We start from the raw sequence: 25,447 nt of genomic DNA on the forward strand, positions 1-25,447 counted from the left end.
TTATACTGTATGGAGGACTATGTGGGGACATTATACTTTATGGAGAACTATATGGGGCCATTATACCTTGTGGAGGACTATGTGGGGCCTATTATACTGCATGGAGGACTATGTGGGGCCATTATACTGTATGGAGGACTATGTGGGGCCCATTATACTGTATGGAGGACTATGTGGGGCCATTATACTGTATGGAGGACTGTGTGAGGGCCATTATACTGTATGGAAGACTATGTGGGGCCCATTATTCTGTATGGAGGACTATGCGGGGCCCATTATTCTGTATGGAGGACTATGTGGAGCCCATTATACTGTATACTGGTTGGCCCACGACTTTGTCCAAGTTTTTAGTTTTGGCCCTCTGTGTGTTTGAGTTTGACATCCCTGGAGTAAACACTTTGATGAATCGGGGCCCGCAGGTTGTATATGCTTGCCATAAAGCAGAGACATCTGTCCACCAGACACAGCATCAGTGAAATCCCATTAACCTTTACATATTTCTGCATTCACATCCTCACCTTTCTAGAACAACTCTATCCAATATAGCTTCTTCTGTTTTACTGGACGAAACAAATGGGTCCACGTTGATTTCTGCCACATTGCCTCCAAGATTATAGGCACACATGAGCCGGCCATCTTCAACACCTATGCCGATGTAATCCTTGGAAGTCTGTAAAGAGAGAACGCTGGTCGTATTCTCATACAACATACTGCAACATAGAAAATCATCTTGTGTCCTGTAGCCCACCAGCAATAACTGCTTATTGAAAACCATTTTATATTTCCCTGTTTGCTATATTTTTTAAGAAATGGTGTAAAGTGAATAGTTTGGCTTTATGTATAGGAAGAGCTGACATTTTAACATTGGTATCACACTTACATCTTTACTGCCCAGGTACATCACAAACATGTTTGCAGACAGCTGGCGTTTCCTGCGATCTCCTCTACTTGGCGGTCTTTGAAGGAAGAATGAAAGTGAAGTATAAGCCTTTAAGTCTTCTAAATTGCTTGGGGGTCGCACTTCCACTCCAGAATTGCCATCAAACCTCATTGGTACAACAACCTATAAAGAGATCATCACAGTGAGATGGATTGGGAGACCATGCTTTAGGTTGATGCTAGAGGACGACAGAAATACAAGGCCCAGATTCTCCTACCCTCATGTACATAGGGTATATAAGGGTAGGAGAATCTGGGCTACCACTCTGCATTGTTATCTAGCTCCAGCTTTGTAATAGAGGTGTTAATTTTCATTATGTTTCTGCCAATAATGATAATGAGATGACTACTAAGAAGTGATCTCTAGAGAACATGGAGAATTAGAATGAAATGTCTATCATGGGGCTCCATAGTCAAAGTGAAAACTGCAAGATTTCAGGATTCATTGTTAAAATAGATAACATTGGAAATTGGAAAGAAAACATCACCATACATAAAATAACATTTAAACAAGAGGTCATATTTGATGATACATTCCTTTTAAAGAGGTTGTCCACTACTACAAATAACATTGGTCCGAGTGCGATCCCACAAAATATCGGATCACACTCGGACTGAAAACATGGCCATGTGCACGCGCCATAACGCAGAATTATTAAGACATTTTTGGTGTGTTAGTTCACTTTGACCGGACTATGAACAATTAAGTAATCTGAGGAGGACACATTGAAGAAAAAAGACAAAGACTCAAGGAATCCGTAGTAAGGAAGTGATGTGAGGAATAAGGAATAATAAGGAAGTAATGTGAGGAATAAAGAATAATAAGGAAGTAAAGTGAGGCTTTGCCGCAGTGCCGGTTCATCTTGCTCTGATCTCACCTTATTTGCCGCATCTCGTGCTTGCTGAATGAGCTCTCGGATACGACTCACACTCTCAGAAATGTTTCCTAAAGGCATAAGACTATTGATGCGATTCATAGCATCAAAAACATCAGGAAGGCTTCCACTCAGCTTCATCACTAGAGATTAAAAAAAATTTAAATTTTAAAAATCAATCCAAATTTTTTTGGGCAGTGGTCACTTTTTTAAAGCACCACTCTATTGGTCGCTAATGTAAGTTCTCTGCCCCTAGTATTATAATCACCATCTGCTGTCTTCAGCTCTTCACAGTGCTGCTCCTGACTTGCGCCACCATCTTGTGACCACTACTTCTGACTGACCGGAAGTCAGAGTTAGCGGTCACAAGCTCTCAATGCAAGTCTATGAAAGGCTCGTTCTAGCCTCATTCTGGCTTTCATAGACTTACATTGAGAGCTTGTCACCTCCGGCTCGCCCAGCAAACACTGGAGCGATCCACTAGGTCACAATCTGCAGGAGATGACCAGAGCGGCGCCAATAACAAGGTAAGTATATTACTAGGGGCAGGGAACTTACATTATTAATACCACTCAGTGGTAAAATAAGGAAAACCTTGAGTGGTGCTTTTAACCCTACAATATTTTATTTTTGTTTTTGCACCACATTCTCCCTATAGTCATCATTAATTTTTATTTTACCATAATCATATGAGAACTTATTTATTGCGGAATGAGTTGTAGTTTTGAACTCTCGTTATTTATTTTGCCATAAAATGTCATGGAAAATGAGAAAATTTTCCAAGTGAGGGGAAATGGTGAAAAAAATCTGCAATTCTGCCATAGTTTTGTGTTTTGTTTTTTTATGGCGTTCATTGTGCAGGAAAAATGACCTGACATCATAATCTCCAAAGTCAGCAAAATTACAACGACACCAAACTTTTATTTAAGTGTTAAAAAAAATTCTGAAGTTTGCAAACAAAATAAAAAATGTTCTCAAAAATGTTTTCTGTCCCAAAAAAAGAAAACAAAAACTCCAGAAAGGGACACCCCTTGTGTCTCAGTTATACTCCGGTACAAAGAGCCTGTATCTCTATGCGATGCCGTGACACATGTATCGCCATGAGATGTTGGACGTCGCGGGTTGACTTCCGGATCCTCCTGGGGGTGGATACGTCATATAATTTCCGGCACACTCCTATTGGCTGCTGACCATTTTAAAACCCTTTTTCCCTGTATGACGCCAACCCCTGATGAAGGTATTTAACGAAACATGTGTCGGGGTGGCCGCCATACTCCAGTTTGGGACTCTACACAGGTATATTGCCATATGAACTATCTGCACTATATTCAATTACAATCCTTGTTATGTGCACATTGTGCTGTGTTTTTTTCTGCTCCTTATTTACTCTGTGTGCTACTATGCCCTAAATAGATACTTTTACTGAGATACATATATATGTGTGTATACCTTATATGTGTGCATTCGCACTTTACTATATAATTTTCGATGTGCACATCCATCACTCCCCTTTTAGGGAGATATATATGTCTGTTATATATTTTTAGCACGTTACTTACTTTGTGAGTTCCCACAGCAGATTACGCTCTTCATATGTGACTATATGGCCAGTAACTATATACATATCTATTCATACAATTGTACCTTTGTAGCTTCCATTCGTACATGTTTTTTATGCCTTTATTTGTCATTGTTTGTATGCATTATGTGTGTGCGCCTGTTTCCTACATTACAACTGCATACCTTTTGGGTTTCTAATAAAGTTTTCTTACCATCTCTATATGACCATTTTTTATTATTAACCATTTTTTCATTTTTTCTTTTTTTTGGTTCTGTATTTTTATGGTCCAAGTACCATTTCTAGCATTTATATATGTTTCATACCACTGTTACATGCATTGACATTGATATTATATATATGTATAGACATATATTATCGGCCTGTTCTTTATCTATTGCATACCCACTAAAATAACGTAAAATACAGTACATAAAATGAGAAAACAAAAGAAAAGAAATCATGAAGCCTAACAGATGTCGATAAATGATTCAGCGCTAGTCGGTTGCTCCCCAAACAGAATCAATACATCAATAAGCTAACACATTTGGTCTCCTTGTTACACGTTGCTCACCAGAGTTGCTTGCTTCCTTTAGAGCCTCATTGAAATTGTCGTTTTGCGCCGTTCCAATCGTACCCTGAAGGTTTTCCACATCTTCTTTGATGGGTTTTAATTCCGCTTTGACCTTGTCAGTAATTCCATTTGCATTGGAAACTAATCCCTTAGCATTATTGATCATGTTCTCTATGTCATCTGAAAAGCAGGCAAGTGTTGGTAAATCGGTGGGAGGAGGTTTAACATGACAGCATATTACACGCGAGGGAGATACATGGAGAAGACAAGCTGTTCACCTCTCTTGATGTCGTTGATGCTGTTCTGGACAGACGTGAGGTCACCTGACAGTCTATTCTTCTTATCTGTGGCGTCCGTCAATCTGTCCTTTATATCTTCAAGTTGGGGGGTTACATCTGATTTTAAAAGATGAATTTATTATATTAATATTTAATCTCCTCTGTGCTGTACATGTCTTATTGGTATAGAGATGTCCAAGATCTTTTAGAAGATCTGTTACACAGAGATTGTTTCTCCTTTAGGCGCGTGCTGAGCTTTACCTGTGAGCGATTTCTGAGTCTTCTTGGCCTGATCTAGCAGGGCTTCAGAATCTTTCAGAGACTTTTTGGCCTTTCCAGGCAGGTCCTCACTTTGTACTTTCTAAAAAAAAAAAAAACATAAATAAGATTGTCTAAAATTGCTTAGAAAATGTCTGGCTACATAAGAGTGAATTATGAGTATTGAGTCTTGTGTATACAGACACCACTCGCCCTGGTCCAGAGGTTGGCTCTGATCACCACCCTAGATCAGTCTTGTGTGCTGACAGTCACCTGCTCTAGTGCGCTCACACATAAAATTGGAGACCGAAGGATTGTTGCAAATCACAACATGCCTATAAGAAGATGTCTTCCATCACCACATGGGGCAGATATCAGAGATGGACCTCAGCTCTGCAGCAATAGGACATGCAGCAGTCATTCAGATAAGGTGCATATGGTACAGCCCTTCATGTAGAATAGACTGCTATCATATAACTCAGATCTCTTCTGCCACCTAGAGGTTATCTGTCAGAACTAAGCCTGCCACACACTAGTTTTCATTATCAATTAAACGCTACAAAATATCACTCTACCCCCATAAACGACAATTATAACTATACCTCTCACCGGCAAAAATGTAATTCTTCTAATTAACATTTTTTTCTCTGCTCAGAAGTTAGGTTTCTATAATCTATAAGTGATGATTAATCTATGTGTAAGTAAGACTTAACAGGACCTTGTTGTATTTTGGACAGATTCCATGTCTTCAGTAATTTTAAATATTACACTTACGGTCAGAGCGGAGTCAGACGCTGTCTTTGCTTTCTTTGCAGCATCTTCTGCAGCTTTGATTGCATTTATAATATCTTGGTAAGCATTGGCAGCATCCATAGCGCAGCGCACCAGCTCCTCACTGCTCGTATTCTTCTTAATTCTGTGAAATACATAACATTTTAGCTAGACGTGCATGTCATATATAAAGAGGTTTCCATGGTTTTACATAATCTGATATAGGGTAGGAAATGTTTAAAACTAAAGAAATAAGCATTATCTACTCTCATTGAATCCAACACTGCTCCTGGTCCCAAGCAGTACAGGGAGTGGTGTCATCCCATCTATTGGCATGTGGCTACTCAAACCAGCGACTGGCTGCAGCAATCAGGTGACTGTTGGACAGGACATCACCACTTCCAGTACTGGCAGGGTCCACAACAGTTATGGCACTGGAGGGCTGCGTAATGATGGCAGGGAGTGAGCAAGGAGAGGAGAAGCCAGCAGGGATATAACACATAGGAAAAAGTCTACTACTTACTCCAACAGCTGATTGGCCAGGTCCTGCAGGGACTGAGCATGCTTTTCTGCCAGTATCACCAATGACTCCTTGCTGGCTGCTCTGGATATATTGTTGACTTTCTCATTGAGCTCCAGTTTAGCGCCATGCAACTGTGCATCCAACTTTTCGTATTCCTTTTATTTAAAGCAGAATGTGCCAAACATTAGCAATTTGCTATTATTTTAATTCATATGATTCTATCCTGATGGTAGTAAAACTTGTCCAGCACTTTTCACATCTGCATCAGGCTAATGCAGTGACCATGGGGTGCGCTTGTCAGATATCATGCATGCATCCTATTCTAATTAATAGGAAAGGTGACCGCTACCTACCAAGTGTATCAATATCCCACTGAACACAAGAACAATTTCAGAAATGTTTCATAGAACATTTTTTTTTAACCCATAACATCTACCAAGGACATGGAGTGATGGTAGCATCTTCTCTTACAATATAGAGCAATACATCTTTGAATTCATGATACCATCAATGAAATATAGCTCCTCGGCACCATGAGCACTCATACAGCCCCACATAAGGACTCCGCCACCACCATGTTTCACATGCAGTTTCTAAATGTATTTTTCCAAATGCATGGTGCCTACAGTGAAACATGGTGGTGGCAGAGTCCTTATGTGGGGCTGCATGAGCGCTTCTGGTGTCAGGGAGTTACACTTCATTGATGGTATCATGAATTCACAGATGTATTGCTCTATAGTGAAAGAGAAGGTGCTGCCATTACTCCGAGCCCTTGGTAGACATACACTTTTCTAACATGACAATGATCCAAAACACACATCTGTTGCATTTATGAAGAACAGGGTGAAAGTGATTTAGTGGCAAAGTATGTCTCCTGATCTGAACCCCATGAAACACCTATGGGGAATTCTGAAGAGACAAGTTGAGCATCACCCTCGATCCAGCATCCATGCTGTAAAAGAGGTCGTTCTTGAAGAATGGAAAAAGACAGATGTTGCAATATGTCACCAACTTGTTCATTCCATGTCTAGAAGACTTGGTGCTGTCCTTAAAAATCATGGAGTGCTTACAAAATGCTATATGTAGTAGTTTTTGATGTGGGGTGCATTCATTTTTGTATCAACCAATTTGAGTAAAACTGAAGATTTTGTAATGAAAGTTAGAGTATTAACCAATCTTACTTTCACATTATGGGTTAAAAAAAATGTTCTTTGAAAAGCAGTCTTGTCCTTGTCAAAGGGGGTGTACTCATTTATGCAGAATGTGCCTTTTTAAATGCTTAGGAAGACTTTGCAGGTGTTTTTTGTTAATTATTTTAATTTACTGAGATAATGACTTTTGTGTTTTCATTGGCTGTAAGCCATAATCATCAACATTAACAGAAATAAACACTTGAAATAGATCACTCTGATTGTAATGACTCTCTATAATATATGAGTTTCACTTTTTGTATTGAAGAACTGAAATAAATTAACTTTTTGATGATATTCTAAGTTAGTGAGATGCACCTATATATATATATATATATATATATATATATATATATATATATATATATATATAATGTAGACAAGCAGCAAGCAGAATCATGGATAGAAGGTGCTGAGAGGGCTAATGGGACCAATATAAGGGTCCAGGTTTGTTAGGAATGATTAGATGAGATGGGCATAACTAGTCATTCCCACCCTCCAATCCAGGAGGTGCAGTTGGTTTAAAAGGACAGCTGAGCTATTCATTCCTTGTCTGGGAGTAGAGGTGCCAACACCACTGGTATTTGAGTCTGTGGATGCAAAGTGGAGGACCTGTGTATGCTGCTTAGACTGTGCAAGAGACTGAGTATTGGCCTTTGAATATTGAGCAGCTGAACCTCTTGGTTTTCTCATATTGCTGAATGGACTCTCTGTTTTTACTTCTGCTGGAAGTCTATGGAGTTAATGAAACTTCCTGTTTGAACAAGAAACTGAGTGCCTTTGTGAACAATACCCTACCTGCGGCCTGAAAGCTAGTGAATCTGTACAATATAAAGATAATGTGTGATTGGATTGGTGTGATGTACCTCTTTACTTTTCTGCAGTAAATTCACCAAACTGCTAGTCTGTGCCAGACTCGTCTCTGCTGCCTTCAGATGGTTCGCTGCCTCCTTCTGTTGTCTTTTTAAGTCATCAACTCTTCTCTAGAATTAATGCAGGAAAAGAAACGTATTAATATTACAGGAACTCTATATTTCCAGGTTATTTCCACATCTATTCTTTTCAGCTATACATTAAACAATGTGAATATGGCAACACACCTTCTTCCTAGCACAGATTGTTAAAGTACCTACATACATACATTTAGAACCTGTTTATTTTAGGAATCCAAGGAAAACATATATTTCACTGTAACCTAAAGATATACCTTATACATACAAGTATACATATCATAGTCTCCTACCAGGTGAATGGTCACCTTAAAGACACAATCATTACCTTAATATCTTCAAGGGTCATTGCATTTTGTTTATTCAAGTCATTTGCTTGCTTTGTTTGTCCAGAAGCTTCAGCCAGTGCATCCCGGAGATCATTTAGTTTTGCTTCATAATCTTTTATTGACTTGGTGATCTGTCGTATCAGGTCCTTATGTTGATCCTGGTGCTTCTGGAACTGGTTCCTCACCCGGGTCAGCACTAATAATACATTACATAAATTATCAATTAGTTTTCCAGGCTTACGCTATGGAAGTGAACAGGAGCTGGGCTGCAGAGCCAGGGAACGACCAATACACAATAAATGGAGCGTGGTGTTCCAGCTCTGTTCACTGTTTTCTTCTGGCCACCACTGGGGCTGATCATTGGGGGTGCTGGGTGTCAGACTCTCATTAATCTGATATTGATGACCTATTCTAAGGATAGGTCATCAATATCGTAACCCAGAAAACCCATTTATGGTTATATCCAACTTTACTATTGTTCCTATTGACAATAATAAAAATAAATAAATAACAAAACCCGATAAAAGCTGGCGGACATGAGTGCAGGATGTTATGAGATATAAAAAGTAAGTCACCGTTCACGGACAAGCCGTGAGGTAGGATAGTCAAACGTTTCAGGGTCAGATACCAAGAGAGCAGCTAATAAACAAAAGGGAAAAGACAAAGGCAAAGTCAGGTCATGGTCCGAAGTCAGAATACCAGGGGAATGGCAGATCAAAGCTGAGAGGTTGACAAAGCGGATAGTCAGAACAAGGTACAAAGTCAGGCATCAATAGATCAATGAACAGAGCACAGAATACCAGGCAAATAGCACCACCGAGCGAATGCTACAATTGGCAGAGATCCGAGCTAAGCCAAGTAGCAAGGAATTAATTAGAAACAGAGAACAACTGCAAGAAGACTAGCACCTCCCAAGTCTGATTGGACAGCTGAGCTGTCAATCAAAGTGCCCACAGTTTAGCACACCCCTGCACCAGATTGTACCCCCCTGCAGCACATACTCCTCTGTTTCTCTCTCCTGGCCGTTAACAAGGTCTATGGACCGCAACATTGATCTTACTACTTGTACAGATTATTTTGCTGCACCATTGCTTCCATTAAACTACACATCAATTCATTTGAGTGCCGTGGTGTTCAATGATTTATACAGTGGGATACATCAAAGCCTTCAGTTGGGGGTATACAAAGGGGGATCCTCTCAACATATGCCTCTGACATAGCCTCAAAACCAGATATAAATTGCTCCTAATTGTCCTATATATAGTATTTAAAAGAAATCCATGGTAACTTACAAGAGCTGGCTTCTCCTTTCTCCAGCTCAGCTTCTTTTTTCTGTGCGTTGAAGCTCCGTTTCCGCATCTCATTTAACATTCGCTGAGCTTCAGCCATGTTCTTAGTTACCTCTTCAGGGGTTGCTACACCACCTTGTACATTCTCAATATTCTTAATAAGAACTGAAAATAACAGCAAATGATAAACACATGACTCAATAAAAATACTATATATCTGAATGTTAGGCAATAAATATAAAAATATAAAGAAAGCGATGATATTAGCAAGTATTTAAATGTATGAAAACCCGCATCATTGGTAAATGACTACAAACAGACTGCGCTGAAACTATAAAAACATTTTTGCCTAAGATTCAATGTTCAGAAAATTCTCCTTCTTGGATGTCTATGATTTTCAGCAATCTTTAATTTTAATTGTACCATCATAAAAAACTAACAGGATATGTAAACAGATATGTATGTGGCTGCACAGAGAAGAGCGCTCCCTCTGTCACCACCCTCATCTCTATGATGTGATCCTTCTTAGGCCTCATTCACATGTCAGCTTTTTACATACCCGTTTTAGTCTATGGTGCTGTTCACATGTCTGTGTTTATTTGTAGATTGTGTATCCGAAACAAAATCATGGGGACATGTCCATCTTTGATCTGTGAAAAATTGCTGACTGCGCACATTGTCAACTGTGTGTATTCCGTGTGGTTTTAACATTTTAACATTACAATCAATAGGAGAAGCTTGGTAATGTATTTCTATTTTTCATACCAGAAAAATCACTGATAAAACTCTGATGGTAAAAACTGACCAAACAATGATGGAAATTGGATCAAAAATTTGAGAAAAATCAGACCTTTTTTTGCAAACGAAGAAAAATCATTGATTCCTGAAAAAAGAGCATACATGCTTATGGGTCCGTAAAATTAGTCATGGACAGCAATCGGATGGCATCAATGTGCAGCCCGTGATTAACATTAGAAGAATAAGAGATGTTATGCAATTTATCTTCTTTTTCAGATGAGAAAACTGATGAAACACTGATGGTAAAAACTTACACACTGGCCGGATGAAATTTGGATCCAAAACACTGTAAACACGGACAGCTTTTTGGGTTCCAGAAAAATCACTGTTGTCTGAATGAGGCCTTAATATCAGACAAAACCAATTTTAGTAGTACTTGTGAAATCCGACTTGAGCCATACAGTAGCACTGACGTCAATAGCACAATTCAGAGAAATGCAGTGTGCACTAGTCAAGTCCAATTGGCAGAAGAGATGTGTCCATTGAACTGATTGGGCGCACAAAAATAAAAAAAGAGACCATATGGACACGGTCCATAAAGCATGAGAGTCCACAGATACATTGGGGTAAACTGAATGGGGTCTTTTTCAGTGTGAACGTAAACAACAAATAACTTATATTTTAGGCTATGAAAAAGATAATTGATTTCGCAGTAGTTTTTAAACTGATAGGTATAATAAAATGCACATAATAAAACGATTTTCTCACATGAAAAATAAGAAAAAATGACAGGTTCCCAAGGCCTCAAATAGGTGGGCTGTTAATGGGTTAGGATATGATATTGCATTAAGCATGTTTATTTTTTTCATTGATTTTCTATACAAACCTGCATTTTTGAAAGATAATTTGATAATGGACAATATATTTTGAAACCAGCTTACTGGACTGCAAGGGGTCATAAATGACTTACTATTAATATTCTTTATGAGAAGGTCTACGGTCAGCAGCATGTGACTAGCATTACGGAAGGTATCTTCCGCATTCATCATGATGGATTCATATTTCTTCAAATTCATTTCCGCCTGAAGGAGAAATTGTGAATAAATATAAATGCTTGTGTATGGCCTATTAGAAGTAGCAGGCACAGTTAGGGTCTAGCACCTTAGGAGCCCGCGAAACACAAGAAAACATAAGAATATTAGAATGTTGTACAATCATTTAATGCACTTTGTAGATAAAATCATGTTCAAAGTAGAAATATAACATTTCATTTTTCAATCTAAATATGTTCAAAATTCATGCTGATTCATTACTTGATATTTTTATAGTGGTGGGAGCTCAGTTTTTCCTTCATCTAGAGTGCTAAATCTTTTCCACTGACGCAGGTTTACTAGATTCTAACTGCCTGCACCAACACTAGAGGGAGCTAAATAGCTTACTGTTTATACATTAAACTCATTAAAGGGAATCTGTCACCAGATTTTTGCTACACGATCCGAGAGCAGGATGAGGTAGGGTCAGAGACCCTGATTTCAGCGATGTATCACTTATTGAGCTGATTGCTATCAATTTGATAAAATCACTGTTTTATCTGCTGCAGATCTAGCAGTTCTCCGAATGTTGAGCTCTGTATAATCCGCCCACATCACTGATTGACAGCTTTCTGCTCATGCACAATGTACACAGAAAGCAGCCAATCAGTGGTGGAGGTGGGCTTATAAGGAACCCATAAATATGCGTGACTGCCTGGCAGCAGGTTAACTAGTCCTGTAGTGATAAAATCACAGTTTTATCAACAGGAAGTTATCAAAACTACACTAATCAGCCCAGTAAGTGACATATAGCTAGAAACAGGGTCTCTGTCTCTGTATTACGCTGCTCTTAGATTTAATGGTAAAACCTGGTGACAGATTCAATTTAAGAACACATTAAGCCCCAAGTAATGGTTGCAGGCATCCAGAGGGCTATGATTTAAATCTAAGTCAATGGGGATTTTGAGCGTGACATACAAGAAACCGAGCTCCACTATAAAATATACTAAGAAATTAATCAAAATAATAAAAGTTGGATACTAACAGTAGACTGTGATGTCAGGTATAGCTTTAGAACTCGTTTCTACACATCTGAGCCCCCTCTCTTATATTACTTTGTGCTTGCCTTTTTTAGTAGACCTGTTATCTCCAGTTTGAGAGCATTAGTTTCTGTGTCCAGGCTGTTCACCTTCTGACGTTGACTTGAGAGTTTACTGTTGTAACTGTCATATTGTCGCTGCAAAATAAATTAAAAAATAAATACAATTCTTAGTAACATTTTTTACTTGTGTTCAACTTTGAAAAAGAACCATGATTTTGTGATACATTACTCTATCAAGAGACATCTAGGCTGTACGTGTCTATGCGTGGTTAATGTGAGAAGCAGAAGAGAAGGTGATGGCGTCAGTTAACTGATAAGTATATTAATAAAGACAACTAATTTAAAAGGGGTTTTCTGATTTTGTCAAAATGATGATAGCCTTGTATTGGACTCTCTGTACCTCCGGCGATCAGCCAAGCGGGAACTGAGAGAGAAGAGCGGAGGTGCTCACGCTAGGACTGCGATTGCTTTATTGGTTTATATTGCTCACTTGACTTACTAGATATTGCAACTTTTTCCAATTCACTTAAAAGGGACAAAGCTGAACTACCGATCAATGATATGATATTGATGGCTTGTCCTAAGGATAAGCAATCTATTTCACAGAACTAGAAAACCCCTTTAACGTGTACACAAATGTGTTCCACTTCATACATTTAGGCTCGTCATAGGGCTGGGACAATTAAAAACTAATGACATAGATGTGACTAGCAACATGGGACAAAGGGGATTTAACATAATGTAACTACATCACATTATACAAATGGCTATTAAGAGAAAGTCAAATACACTTTAGCTTACTTTTACTTCTCGGATGCGGGCTTCTAGAGCTCTGATCTGTTCCAGTGCACGCGTAGTGGCATTGATGCCCTGCAATCTTGCCTTAATTAGGTTGAGCTCATCATTTATAGTCATTAAGTCGATAAGGAGAGTATCAACGCAGGTGTCACATGCTGGAAATAAACAGTCATGAACACATGATCACCAGATTACCATTCAATCTGTGTTCACACTTTTCTACTACAATGCTTTTTTTTTTGCCACAACTGTAGAACAGCAACATTTTTGCCACAATTTTGGAAAATCACAACAAAACGATTAGTTACATAAAAAAATGCAACGAGGTCATAATGTGCGAACGCAGCCTTAAAGGAAACCTGTCACCTCTGAAAATGCTATTTACCCCAGATAAAGGGTTAATCTGCAGGTAAATATTGTTACAATGCTGCCAGGCTGAAGGGGGGGTACCGGCAAAAAATGCACTAATATACTTCTGGAAGCCGACTGCTTTCAGTCATGGGGGCGTGCATAGAGCGGCTACAGTCATTGCTGAAGGCACCGAACACTATACTGTTAGCGGCAGCTGTAAACACGCCCCAGCATTTCGAGTGACAGCTCGCTCTTCACAGGTGCTCTGCACAGATACACCGCAGAGTGAGCTGTCAATCAAAGTTCCGGGGTGTGATTCAGCCATCACTCACAGTATATGGCGTGGTGCTGAGTGGTAACTGTAGCCGCTCCATGCATTCCTCCATGACTGAAAGCTGGCGGCTCCTAGAGGAAATAAATTATTTTTTTTTCCTTTCAGTAAGGTGGCTGGGCAGCATTGTAATGATATTTATCTGCAGATTGTACAAATATCTACACGTAAAAAGCGTTTTACGGCTGACCGGTTCCCTGTTAAGGGGAACTTGACAGCAGATACAGGCAGCACAATCCACGGTCAGCATGTATCAGATACTGGCTAGATGATCTCACCCAGGTATGTTTGGCTATGATACGCTGCAGCATTTCAGAGGAAAACATACTTTTAAAGCCATTGGGGACCGAGCCGTATAGGAGACTAGTTAGACAAGTAGGTCCCCGACAGCTTCTCCCCGCCCGCTGCCCTGGAGTGACAGTACTCTCCCTGTGTGTATATAAAGACATATAGTCTTCTACAATGTGTGGTTTCTAAACTTTTGGTGTTACATGATTTAAGGGTAATTTTACCTCAATGCTTTAAAGCAAAGTACCCCTTACTCAGATAAATGACATCAAGGTACAATGAAGGTTATTATCATACACTGTGCTGCCAAGTAACAGCAAAGCAAGGAGACCTTGATTTTAGGCCTACAGACATGTAACATGCTACAGCTTCAGAACCTAGGTTAGACCCAGTGATGTGATTGGAAGCTTCTGGGCAAAACATGCAACCAAGCCCCAAAGTATCACAGGTCTTTAATAGTATTAGTCTTCTTATATGGGTTATCTGCAGTTCTCCACTGGATTGTACTCTCTACTTTTTACAGATGGATTCATATTTAGTGTCACTACTTACAGCCATCATCTCCTGTGTCTTTGGGATCTTCATCGAGGCATTCTGTAATGAAGGGAAATGAATAGACAATACCACGTTATTGAAATTGTATCGAGCAGTTGACAAGTTCCTTTATTCATTTTTCATGATACAAAATTATCTCTAGAACATATTATTACCTCCCCATAAGAAGGATCTAATGAAGGAAAACTATGCTGTGGCCTGGAGCCAAGTTCATGAGTACGGAGCTGAAACCTCACTAGTGATTAATGACAGTAATGAGGATAAACTAGAAAGAGACATTCATCTTCATTCCTACCTCCTGTTAGAGGATCACAGCTCATCAGCTGGCCATTGTTACCGCAGTTACATGGCTGGCATTTGCCGCCAAGCCTTAAAGGATTTCCATAATAGCCGTGTGCACATCTAGGAAATAGAAGACCTATACGTGAGCATTATGTTACATGACATAGAGTGCTGTGAGTGTGACACGTGGCTAAAAACACATATACTTTTATAAAGAATTTAATTGAGTGTAGCCACATATTGTGTTAGACAAAACTGTATACTTACTCTCCGCAGTTGAACCCTGTGTATCCTGGTTTACAGAAACACCTGAGATTTCTGCCACTTCCAGAACATCCGGTAGCAAAACTAGAAAGAAGAAAGATTGTGAACACTTCCTAAAAATCAATATTATCTGTGTAAATAAAAGTAGTTTTATATATACACTGCTCAAAAAAATAAAGGGAACACTCAAATAACACATCCTAGATCTGAATGAATGAAATATTCTCATTGAATACTTTGTTCTGTACAAAGTTGAATGTGCTGACAACAAAATCACACAAAAATCATCAATGGAAATCAAATTTATTAACCAATGGAGGCCTGGATTTGGAGTCACCCCCAAAATTAAAGTGGAAAAACACACTACAGGCTGATCCAACTTTGATGTAATGTCCTTAAAACAAGTCAAAATGAGGCTCAGTATTGTGTGTGGCCTCCACGTGCCTGTATGACCTCCCTACAACGCCTGGGCATGCTCCGGATGAAGTTGCGGATGGTCTCCTGTGGGATCTCCTCCCAGACCTGGACTAAAGCATCCGCCAACTCCTGGACAGTCTGTGGTGCAACGGGACGTTGGTGGATGGAGCGAGACATGATGTCCCAGATGTGCTCAATCGGATTCAGGTCTGGGGAACGGGCAGGCCAGTCTATAGCTTCAATGCCTTCGTCTTGCAGGAACTGCTGAAACACTCCAGCCACATGAGGTCTGGCATTGTCCTGCATTAGGAGGAACCCAGGGCCAACCGCACCAGCATATGGTCTCACAAGGGGTCTGAGGATCTCATCTTGGTACCTAATGGCAGTCAGTCTACCTCTGGCGAGCACATGGAGGGCTGTGTGGCACTCAAAAGAAATGCCACCCCACACCATTACTGACCCACTGCCAAACCGGTCATGCTGAAGGATGACAGATTTCGTTTAATTAAATTCTCCTTATTGTAGATTGGGCACGGTTGTGTCTGCCTTACAGTACTTAGACAGCAGTAGGTGACCCCCACGGTTCTGTCTGGAAGCCCCATGTAGGAATAATGCTATATAGTATGCGTACTAAATTGAATATTGAAAAATACTGATTCAGTTGTACAATTTTCCCTTCAATTATTGAATATGCTAACAATGTTCTAATATTCTACTAATCATACTTATAATGTAGAGCCTAGAAAAATTGGAGTGGGACACCCAACATATCAAAAACAACAAGATTGTTGTATGATTTAAAAAAGTCACTTTTATTAGGTAGAAACATTAAAAAATGTATGTATATATAAAGATAGTGGACAAGGTCAAACAGGGTAGGAAATACATGAACAGCAATGGCGGCAATAAATATGTGGGTCCCCCGGGGACACGGTATAAAAATCACATCAATGGATTCACAAATCATGGAGCAATTAGGATAATATATCCACAGTATATACCAATATAAGGCATTTCTGCAAGCTCAGAATCTAAAGATGAAGAAGAGAATGGCCACTGCTCAAAGCAAGAGAGGAAATGGCCAGAGTCGAGAAACAGTTCAAAAAAGGGAACTCACAGCCTATTTTGCACAGCCCCCTGAGGAAGCCACGCAAAACGCGCATTGGGGCTACAGGACGGCTACGTGGTTACCCCAGTCCCCATGGGTGAGTTCCCTATTTTGAACTGTTTCTCGACTCTGGCTATTTCCTCTTACTTTGAGCAGTGGCCATTCTCTTCTTCATCTTTAGATTCTGAGCTTGCAGAAATGCCTTATATTGGTATATACTGTGGATATATTATCCTAATTGCTCCATGATTTGTGAATCCATTGATTTGATTTGTATACCGTGTCCCCGGGGGACCCACATATTTATTGCCGCCATTGATGTTCATGTATTTCCTACCCTGTTTGACCTTGTCCACTATCTTTATATATACATACATTTTTTAATGTTTCCACCTAATAAAAGTGACTTTTTTAAATCATACGACAATCCTGTTGTTTTTGATATGTTGGGTGTCCCACTCCAATTTTTCTAGGCTCTACATTTGATTAAGGAGTACCCTTTTGCATTGATTATTACTATGTACCATGGTGTTCGGTCCAATTGCTTTTAATCATACTTATAATACAATATTTTTTTCAACACAAATGTCAAACCCACCTATTGGAGGCCACGGGGAGAGGGCAGGGACATAAAGCGCAGGAGCCTTGGGTGGCATCCCCACTGTAGCCTTCTCTGCACAGTTCGCAGTTGTCACCCTCCGTGTTATGCTGGCAATTCTACATACATAGGAACAAATTTGCGGTATATGAGAATATGTCTTACAACTACTTATAAATAAGAACCTAATTGAGGAATCTGTTTTCTCAAGTCTCTTCTCTTCACATGTGCCAACAAATACATTTTAAGTAAAGGCAATGGTGTTAATTAAATAGGCACCTAGTAGTAATTACTATGCTCTTATTTCATGCTTATGTACTAATGTAATGGTTATGATCCAGACCACATATCATGAGTTTAGTCATACTTTTTCTTTTTAAGACATGAGGACATGCAGAACTACTGATAGTCTGATATTCTGAGTCCGCATCCTGTAGCAGCTTGTCCTGTACATATGTACAGCCGCTCCCTGAACCCAACTGTTAACTCTACAAACTCTACCACGAGATCCGACAGCTTCAGCAAAAATCACAAAGCAAGTATTGCCAGTAACTTACACATTCAAGTAATGTCATTAGAAATGATTTATGCAAGGGTGTAATTATAGAAGGGTCAGAGGTAGCAGATGCACCCGGACCCTGGTGCCTGAGGGATTCAAAAGCCCTTCTGCCACACAAGTCTTATAAATGGCACAAGTTAAGGCCACGTTCACACATTCAGTATTTTACATCAGTATTTATAAATAAATACGCAAATCAATAAAGTCAAACGTTCATGTGTCTGCCACAATGAATATAACCTACATATAAGACACAAAAACTAGGATACCATAAAATATAACATTTATTGATGAATATAAAATGAAAGGGAAATGTGTCACAACAAAAGCCAGATGGGGGCAGTAAATAATACAGAAAATACGTACTATCGTGTAAAAAGAGAAATGAACAACAATTTCATCATGACTCTACGTTAAGCCATCAATGTAAAGACACTAAATGTGTGAAAGCATACATGAGAATGTTGTTAGGTATATAGATGAAATACAAATAAAGTGCATAGCGCTAAATGCAAAATCTATAGGGACCTATATACATCCTCGTCAAAGCCCTTGGCAAAACGCGCTTTGGATCCTGTCACTTGGGGGTCAGTATTCAGTTTATTTTCCTATTCCAGACTATAAATGTATGCATATGCATCAGCTATCGTTTCATCAGCACATAGATTATATCTCTAGCTACATGGTTATACCATTGACTGTGTTACTCATGTCATTTGGACTACTAGATGTGTATATACAGTTAGGTCCATATATATTTGGACAGAGACAACATTTTTCTAATCTTGGTTCTAGACATTACCACAATGAATTTTAAACAAAACAATTCAGATGCAGTTGAAGTTCAGACTTTCAGCTTTCATTTGAGGGTATCCACATTAAAATTGGATGAAGGGTTTAGGAGTTTTAGCTCCTTAACATGTGCTACCCTGTTTTTAAAGGGACTAAAAGTAATTGGACAATTGACTCCAAGGCTATTTCATGGACATTTGTGGGCAATCCCTTCGTTATGTCATTCTCAATTAAGCAGATAAAAGGCCTGGAGTTGATTTGAGGTGTGGTGCTTGCATTTGGAAGGTTTTGCTGTGAAGTAAACATGCGGTCAAAGGAGCTCTCCATGCAGGTGAAACAAGCCATCCTTAAGCAGCAAAAACAGAAAAAACCCATCAGAGAAATTGCTACAATATTAGGAGTGGCAAAATCTACAGTTTGGTACATCCTGAGAAAGAAAGAAAGCACTGGTGAACTCATCAATGCAAAAAGACCTGGGCGCCCACGGAAGACAACAGTGGTGGATGATCGCAAAATAATCTCCAATGGTGAAGAGAAACCCCTTCACAACAGCCAACCAAGTTAACAACACTCTCTAGGAGGTAGGTGTATCAATATCCAAATCTACCATAAAGAGAAGACTGCATGAAAGTAAATACAGAGGGTTCACTGCACGGTGCAAGCCACTCATAAGCATCAAGAATAAAAAGGCTAGACTGGACTTTGCTAAAAAAAACATCTAAAAAAGCCAGCACAGTTCTGGAAGAACATTCTTTGGACAGATGAAACCAAGATCAACCTCTACCAGAATGATGGAAAGAGAAAAGTATGGCGAAGGCGTGGTACAACTCATGATCCAAAGCATACCACATCATCTGTAAAACACGGCGGAGGCAGTGTTATGGCTTGGGCATGCATGGCTGCCAGTGGCACTGGGTCACTAGTGTTTATTGATGATGTGACACAGGACAGAAGCAGCCGAATGAATTCTGATGTATTCAGAGCCATACTGTGTGCTCAGATCCAGCCAAATGCAGCCAAACTGATTGGTCGTCGTTTCATACTACAGATGGACAATGACCCAAAACATAAAGCCAAAGCAACCCAGGAGTTTATTAAAGCAAAGAAGTGGAATATTCTTGAATGGCCAAGTCAGTCACCTGATCTCAACCCAATTGAGCATGCATTTCACTTGTTAAAGACTAAACTTCAGACAGAAAGGCCCTCAAACAAATAGCAACTGAAAACCACTGCAGTGAAGGCCTGGCAAAGCATCAGAAAGGAGGAAACACAGCGTCTGGTGATGTCCATGAGTTCAAGACTTCAGGCAGTCATTGCCAACAAAGGGTTTTCAACCAAGTACTAGAAATGAACATTTTATTTACAATTATTTAATCTGTCCAATTACTTTTAGTCCCTTTAAAAACAGGGTGGCACATGTTAAGGAGCAAAAACTCCTAAACCCTTCATCCAATTTTAATGTGGATACCCTCAACTGAAAGCTGAAAGTCTGAACTTCAACTGCATCTGAGTTGTTTTGTTTAAAATTCATTGTGGTAATGTCTAGAACCAAAATTAGAAAAAAGTTGTCTCTGTCCAAATATATATGGACCTAACTGAATATAGGTCCCTATAGATTTTGCAATTAGCACTATGCACTTTATTTGTATTTCATCTATATACCTAACAACATTCTCATGTATGCTTTCACACATTTAGTGTCTTTACATTGATGGCTTAACGTAGAGTCATGATGAAATTGTTGTTAACTTCTTTTTTTACATGATAGTACGTATTTTCTGTATTATTTACTGCCCCCATCTGGCTTTTGTTGTGACACTTTTCCCTTTCATTTTATATGCATCAATAAATGTTATACTTTATGATATCCTAGTTTGTAGGTTATAATCAGTATATGTAAGCCAAAACCAGAAGTGGAACAATCAAAGGAAAAGTATAATAGAAACACATCACCCATTCTGTATTTATCACCCACTCCTGGTTTTGGCTTAGCGCTCCTTCAGATGTCCGTGATCCTCAGATCTCGGATCACAATGCACGGACTGGCTGTGTGTCCCCCGACCCTGAGCATGACCGCTTTACATATTTCTATGAGGCTTTTAAGCTCTATGGGTCGTTAGACATGTGGCCGGTCCGCACATTGTGATCCGAAATCGGACTGATGATTACGGACATCTGAAAAAGCCCTAAGCAAAAACCAGGAGTGGTGAGAAGTGGTGCATGTGTTTCTATTAGGGCGCAGACAGATCCCCGTATTTCTCGTGCGAGGATCACATCACAATCCTTGGACTGACCGCTGGCTCTCCTGACCAGAGCGTGACAGCTGCATAGAAATACCTGCTGTCATGCTCAGGGCAGGAGATCCGACGGCCAGTCAGAGGATTGCGATGTGATCCTCACACGAGAAATACGGTTGTCTGACTGCACCCTTACACTTTTCCTCTGATTGTTCCGCTTCTCATTTTGTCTACAAACGTACAAATACTGATGTAAAATACTGACCAAATACTGAACGTGTGAACATGGCTTAAGTGGGAGTAGATTTTACATTGACATGTGTATGACCCTCATGTTACAAAGTTGGATTCATCACTTACAAGACATCGTGAGAAACATTCTGTAAAATGTCAAAAAATAAACCTTATAGATAAGCCATTCCTATATGTATTTGCTTTATACATAATGCCTAATGCACAATTTATAGAAGAAGCAAACACTGTCACTTTACATACGGCTGCCCAGGATCGAGCATATACATAATCAGAGCTCATCTTCAGCTTAGCCAGAGCCTCTCACATATTTCTGTATGTTGACCCTGCATTGAGTGAAGCAGCGGCCTTCCCAGGCTCTGGCAGATTCCTCAGCAGGTTGATAAATCTGTGGCTTAATCTGCTGCTGGAGAGACTGATGGGAACTTCATTCACTGCACTGGCATAAAGAAATCTCCACTTATTCCATGCACTTGGCTCATCCGTGCAGTTTACCTGCATCACCTGTATAATGGTACTGACTGCAGAGGTTATTTTTAAAATGTGCAAACAATAATATATTAGATAATGGAAGCATGGAAATCAATTTCTGATTTAAAGATAACATATAAAAGAAAACTCAGCTTGTCAATCAGCATTCCACAGGCGGATATAGTAATAATTAGCCAGCTTGGCCGCTATACAATACTGTGGGGTAAAGTCCATCAGGATATCCAGGGAAAATCCTTCCTTTTGTAACTTAGGACTTGTTCACATGCTGCGTTTTTTTTCTGCAACATTTTTTTTTTTTAAACGCTGCAGCAAAGTGAAAGGGATTTCTGAAATCTCAGGCACACCACGCTGCTTATTTTGTTCCTTGCAGGTTTGAACCTTCAAAACATATTTTTCAAATCTGCAGCATGTCAATTCTTTCAGCATTTTTCACCCATTCAAAAGAATGGAAAAGCACAAGTAAAACCGCATCCAGGACACATGTATAAGGACTCATTCACTCATTCAGATGTCCGTTTTTCATGTATGAGTGTTGTCCATGTTTTTCATGGATAGCACTCGTACCTATCTATGGGGACATTCACATGTCCATGATTTTGCGCGGTTCGAGAGGCCCATGGAAAATTGCGGGGACATGTCCAATTTTGATAGGATCAAAACTGTCAATGCAAGTCTATGGATTTGTCAAAAACATGGGACTGCACTCGGTTGACATAAGAATGCAGACGGTGGAGAAACTTTTATTTTTTCCTTTATGTATGAGAAAAACAGATCACACTCTAACCACAATCTGATCAAACTCTGATTAAAGTCTGATCAGAACAAACCGTCTGTTTTTCTTGTACGTGGAAAAATTGGATGTGTGAATGAGCCTTAAGTGTGTCAAAATCGTGCATATTTTACTGAGCGTTTTCCCAGCCAATACTGGTTTTGGTGCAAATACTCAGCGTGTGCACATAGCCTAACTCTGATAACTCTTCTCAGTTGTGCCCTATGAATTATCCCATGCAGTGAGCACCATATTTCTGATTATCAGCATTCATCATTATAGGAGATTTCCGCTCTCTAATATAAGTAACCTACTAACCCTCAGGCCACAGAGTCTTTTTGTAATATGACAATTTTTTTAATATAGAGTAATCAAAATCATGACAAGCAATTTTCAAGAGATGTTTTGTTACAAAATCCCAGCATGCAGCAAAAATAATCACTAATGACACGCTTGACTGGAGCAACTATGAAGAGATATCCAAGCCAACAATGCATTACTAAGAGGAGTGATTTCAGAGCGATTATTTTGCAGTCAGACATAACACGTCTAGGTGTAGAAGTCTTAACAAATAGAAACTGCTGAGGAATGATATGAAATGGAACTTACAATGCATATCCCAGATCCGTCGTGGCATCGGCTGGAGTGCCCATTACATCTGCAGGGGACACATCTTCCTAGGTACAAGCCTTTATTCTCCCGATAGTGCCCAGGTGCACACGCCTGTGAGAAGAGAGAAGATTAGATAGGATCCTGCGTATCCAGGCTTGTGTAGGGCAAGCATGGTGAAAAGATCAAAATAGCATCCAGCCGCGCTGTGTGACCAAGAGCCGTGTCTGCCGGTCATACAGCGTCCATTACAGGCGCTAGCCTTTATGCCACGGTCAGTATTTCACATCAGTATGTGTAAGCCAAAACCAGGAGTGGGTGATAAATGCAGAAGTGGTGACGTGTTTCTATTATACTTTTCCTCTGTTCCACTCTTGGATTATAAATACTGATGTAAAATACTGAATATGTGAACGTTGCCTTAGACAGAGAAAAATCTCAGCGCACATCACAGTTGGGACTTAGGGCAGGTACACACAACAGTATAAAAAATCGTTCAGAGTTTCATCCAGAAAAGTGGGATGATTTTTTTCTCCCATGTCATCCGTGTGCAAACTGTCTTTTTACAGCGGCAGCTATTAATCATTTACCAGACCATTTACAGTTTCCCATGTTACAGAATTGCAATGTATCTGTCAAAATCAGATGCGATGCTGTGGCTACGTATGGAATCCGAGTTTTTTTCACGCACCCATAGACTTAAATGGGTGAGTCTCATCCGATTTACATGTTGCGATTTTTTTCAGACACAGATTCAATCAGTGAAAAAAAAATCGCTCATTTGCACTGCCCTATTGAATAACATTGGTCCGAGTGCTGTCGTTTTTTTTTTTCACAGTCTCGAACCGTATATACGGTTGTGTGAACAAGGCCTTACTGTATGGCGCATTTACACCACCTCCTCCTGCAACTTTAAAAAAAAAATGGTAAGAGCAAAGCTGGTGACCTAGCTGAGCACGGCCAGCCCTTACTGTATGACGTATTTACACCACAAAAGTGGGGTAACATACAGTAGCGATGTTCTCCAATCACTGGCTGGCGTCCATTCCTTACAGTGCTGCATCCAGCTGAAAGATCCACCACATTCAGTAACAGGCTCTTAGTGAATTCGGCACATCTTACATACAAAACAGTCTGATGGATCAGGACTAGTGTTGAGCGAGTATGTTCTGTTAACCCTTTCGCAGAGTATGCTCGGGCCGAGCACCGAGTAGTTACAGCTGCTCGGTGATATGGTTGAATCGCTCCCGTGTGCATGATTTGCGACTGTTTGACAGCTTTAATACATGTGAGGAATGATTGTTTCTTTTGCATTCCTCACATGTAATAAAGCTGTCAAACAGTCGCAAATCATGCACATGGGAGCGATTCAAGCATATCACCGAGCAGCTGTAAATACTCGGTGCTCGGCCCGAGCATACTCTGCGAAAGGGTTAACAGAACATACTCGCTCAACACTAATCAGGACCTATGGATTCTCTGTAGAAACCTTCCTTGCCTTCGCTTCCACTCAGACTACATGCACACCGCTCTACTGTATACTCAATCCATGTACTAAAAATCGGGAAGATGATAGCCAATAGCCTAAATGGCAAGTTTAGTATAATACCGCAGTAGAGCATGCTGAGAAAATGAAACACGGAGGAGGTAATTTCACTCCTCTTTTTCTAGTCATAGTCACCTATCAATTCATGTATAGAAAACGCCCAGTGTTCCTCTGACATAGGATATCCCTGAATTTCATCTACTCCAGAGGCCACAATCTGTAAAGGTTTTGTTGATTCTACATTCCCCATACAAATGATTAAAACATCCATTTTCTGTAAGTAAAAATGGTAAATTAGATCCGCGCTAGTTCCAGTCAATGGTACAATCTTTCATACGCCATATATTACCTAAATTTTCAACGTTTCTATATATATTAAGATGCACTTTTGAGGAATAAGTGGCCCAAACAGTGTTTATGTACTAAAGATTTCTAGTCTGTGTCAGTCTAATGATTATTGAGGATTTCTTGAGAACAAACTGGACATAAATTGTGCAGTAAAATTACGATAATGATGTAAAGACTGCAGATATCCAGTAATCTGAAGCAAATCTGTCACCAGATTTTACAATAAAAACTGTATACCCTATTAAGTAGATCAAATAGACCAGATGAGCCTGGTGCATTTTCTTTGAAAATCCATGTCAGAATGGCTGTATAATCCTGATATTAAGATGAACATTTTATGAGTCCAGCTATAGAGTGAGAGCTCATGAGTCCAAGTGTATTCTGACAGCTGCAGCTTGTACTGAGCAGTGTGAGATCTCATGAGCAGGCGGGACCCTGAGGAGCTG

The 25,447-nt window shown here is 39.7% G+C and overlaps 1 protein-coding gene across 1 annotated transcript in view; it reads right to left on the reverse strand.

The window, feature by feature from the left end:
- Window positions 1–25,447, reverse strand: part of LAMA3 (laminin subunit alpha 3) — a 244,789-nt gene that overhangs the window by 23,108 nt on the left and 196,234 nt on the right. The window contains exons 41-59 of the mRNA XM_073679182.1: window positions 23,108–23,221; window positions 17,398–17,516; window positions 15,278–15,358; window positions 15,024–15,130; window positions 14,726–14,767; window positions 13,207–13,358; window positions 12,430–12,540; window positions 11,243–11,354; window positions 9,538–9,699; window positions 8,245–8,441; window positions 7,833–7,949; window positions 5,777–5,931; window positions 5,257–5,398; window positions 4,486–4,585; window positions 4,225–4,341; window positions 3,947–4,126; window positions 1,818–1,957; window positions 881–1,063; window positions 519–670 (exon numbers count right to left, since the gene is read on the reverse strand). Coding sequence (XP_073535283.1) covers window positions 519–670; window positions 881–1,063; window positions 1,818–1,957; window positions 3,947–4,126; window positions 4,225–4,341; window positions 4,486–4,585; window positions 5,257–5,398; window positions 5,777–5,931; window positions 7,833–7,949; window positions 8,245–8,441; window positions 9,538–9,699; window positions 11,243–11,354; window positions 12,430–12,540; window positions 13,207–13,358; window positions 14,726–14,767; window positions 15,024–15,130; window positions 15,278–15,358; window positions 17,398–17,516; window positions 23,108–23,221 — 2,483 coding nt within the window. The remainder of the gene's footprint in view (window positions 1–518; window positions 671–880; window positions 1,064–1,817; window positions 1,958–3,946; window positions 4,127–4,224; window positions 4,342–4,485; window positions 4,586–5,256; window positions 5,399–5,776; window positions 5,932–7,832; window positions 7,950–8,244; window positions 8,442–9,537; window positions 9,700–11,242; window positions 11,355–12,429; window positions 12,541–13,206; window positions 13,359–14,725; window positions 14,768–15,023; window positions 15,131–15,277; window positions 15,359–17,397; window positions 17,517–23,107; window positions 23,222–25,447) is intronic.

This window comes from Phyllobates terribilis, unplaced genomic scaffold (assembly GCF_046119375.1).
Source record: "Phyllobates terribilis strain yellow unplaced genomic scaffold, ASM4611937v1 Scaffold_4__5_contigs__length_816908805, whole genome shotgun sequence".
NCBI classification, from domain to species: domain Eukaryota; kingdom Metazoa; phylum Chordata; class Amphibia; order Anura; family Dendrobatidae; genus Phyllobates; species Phyllobates terribilis.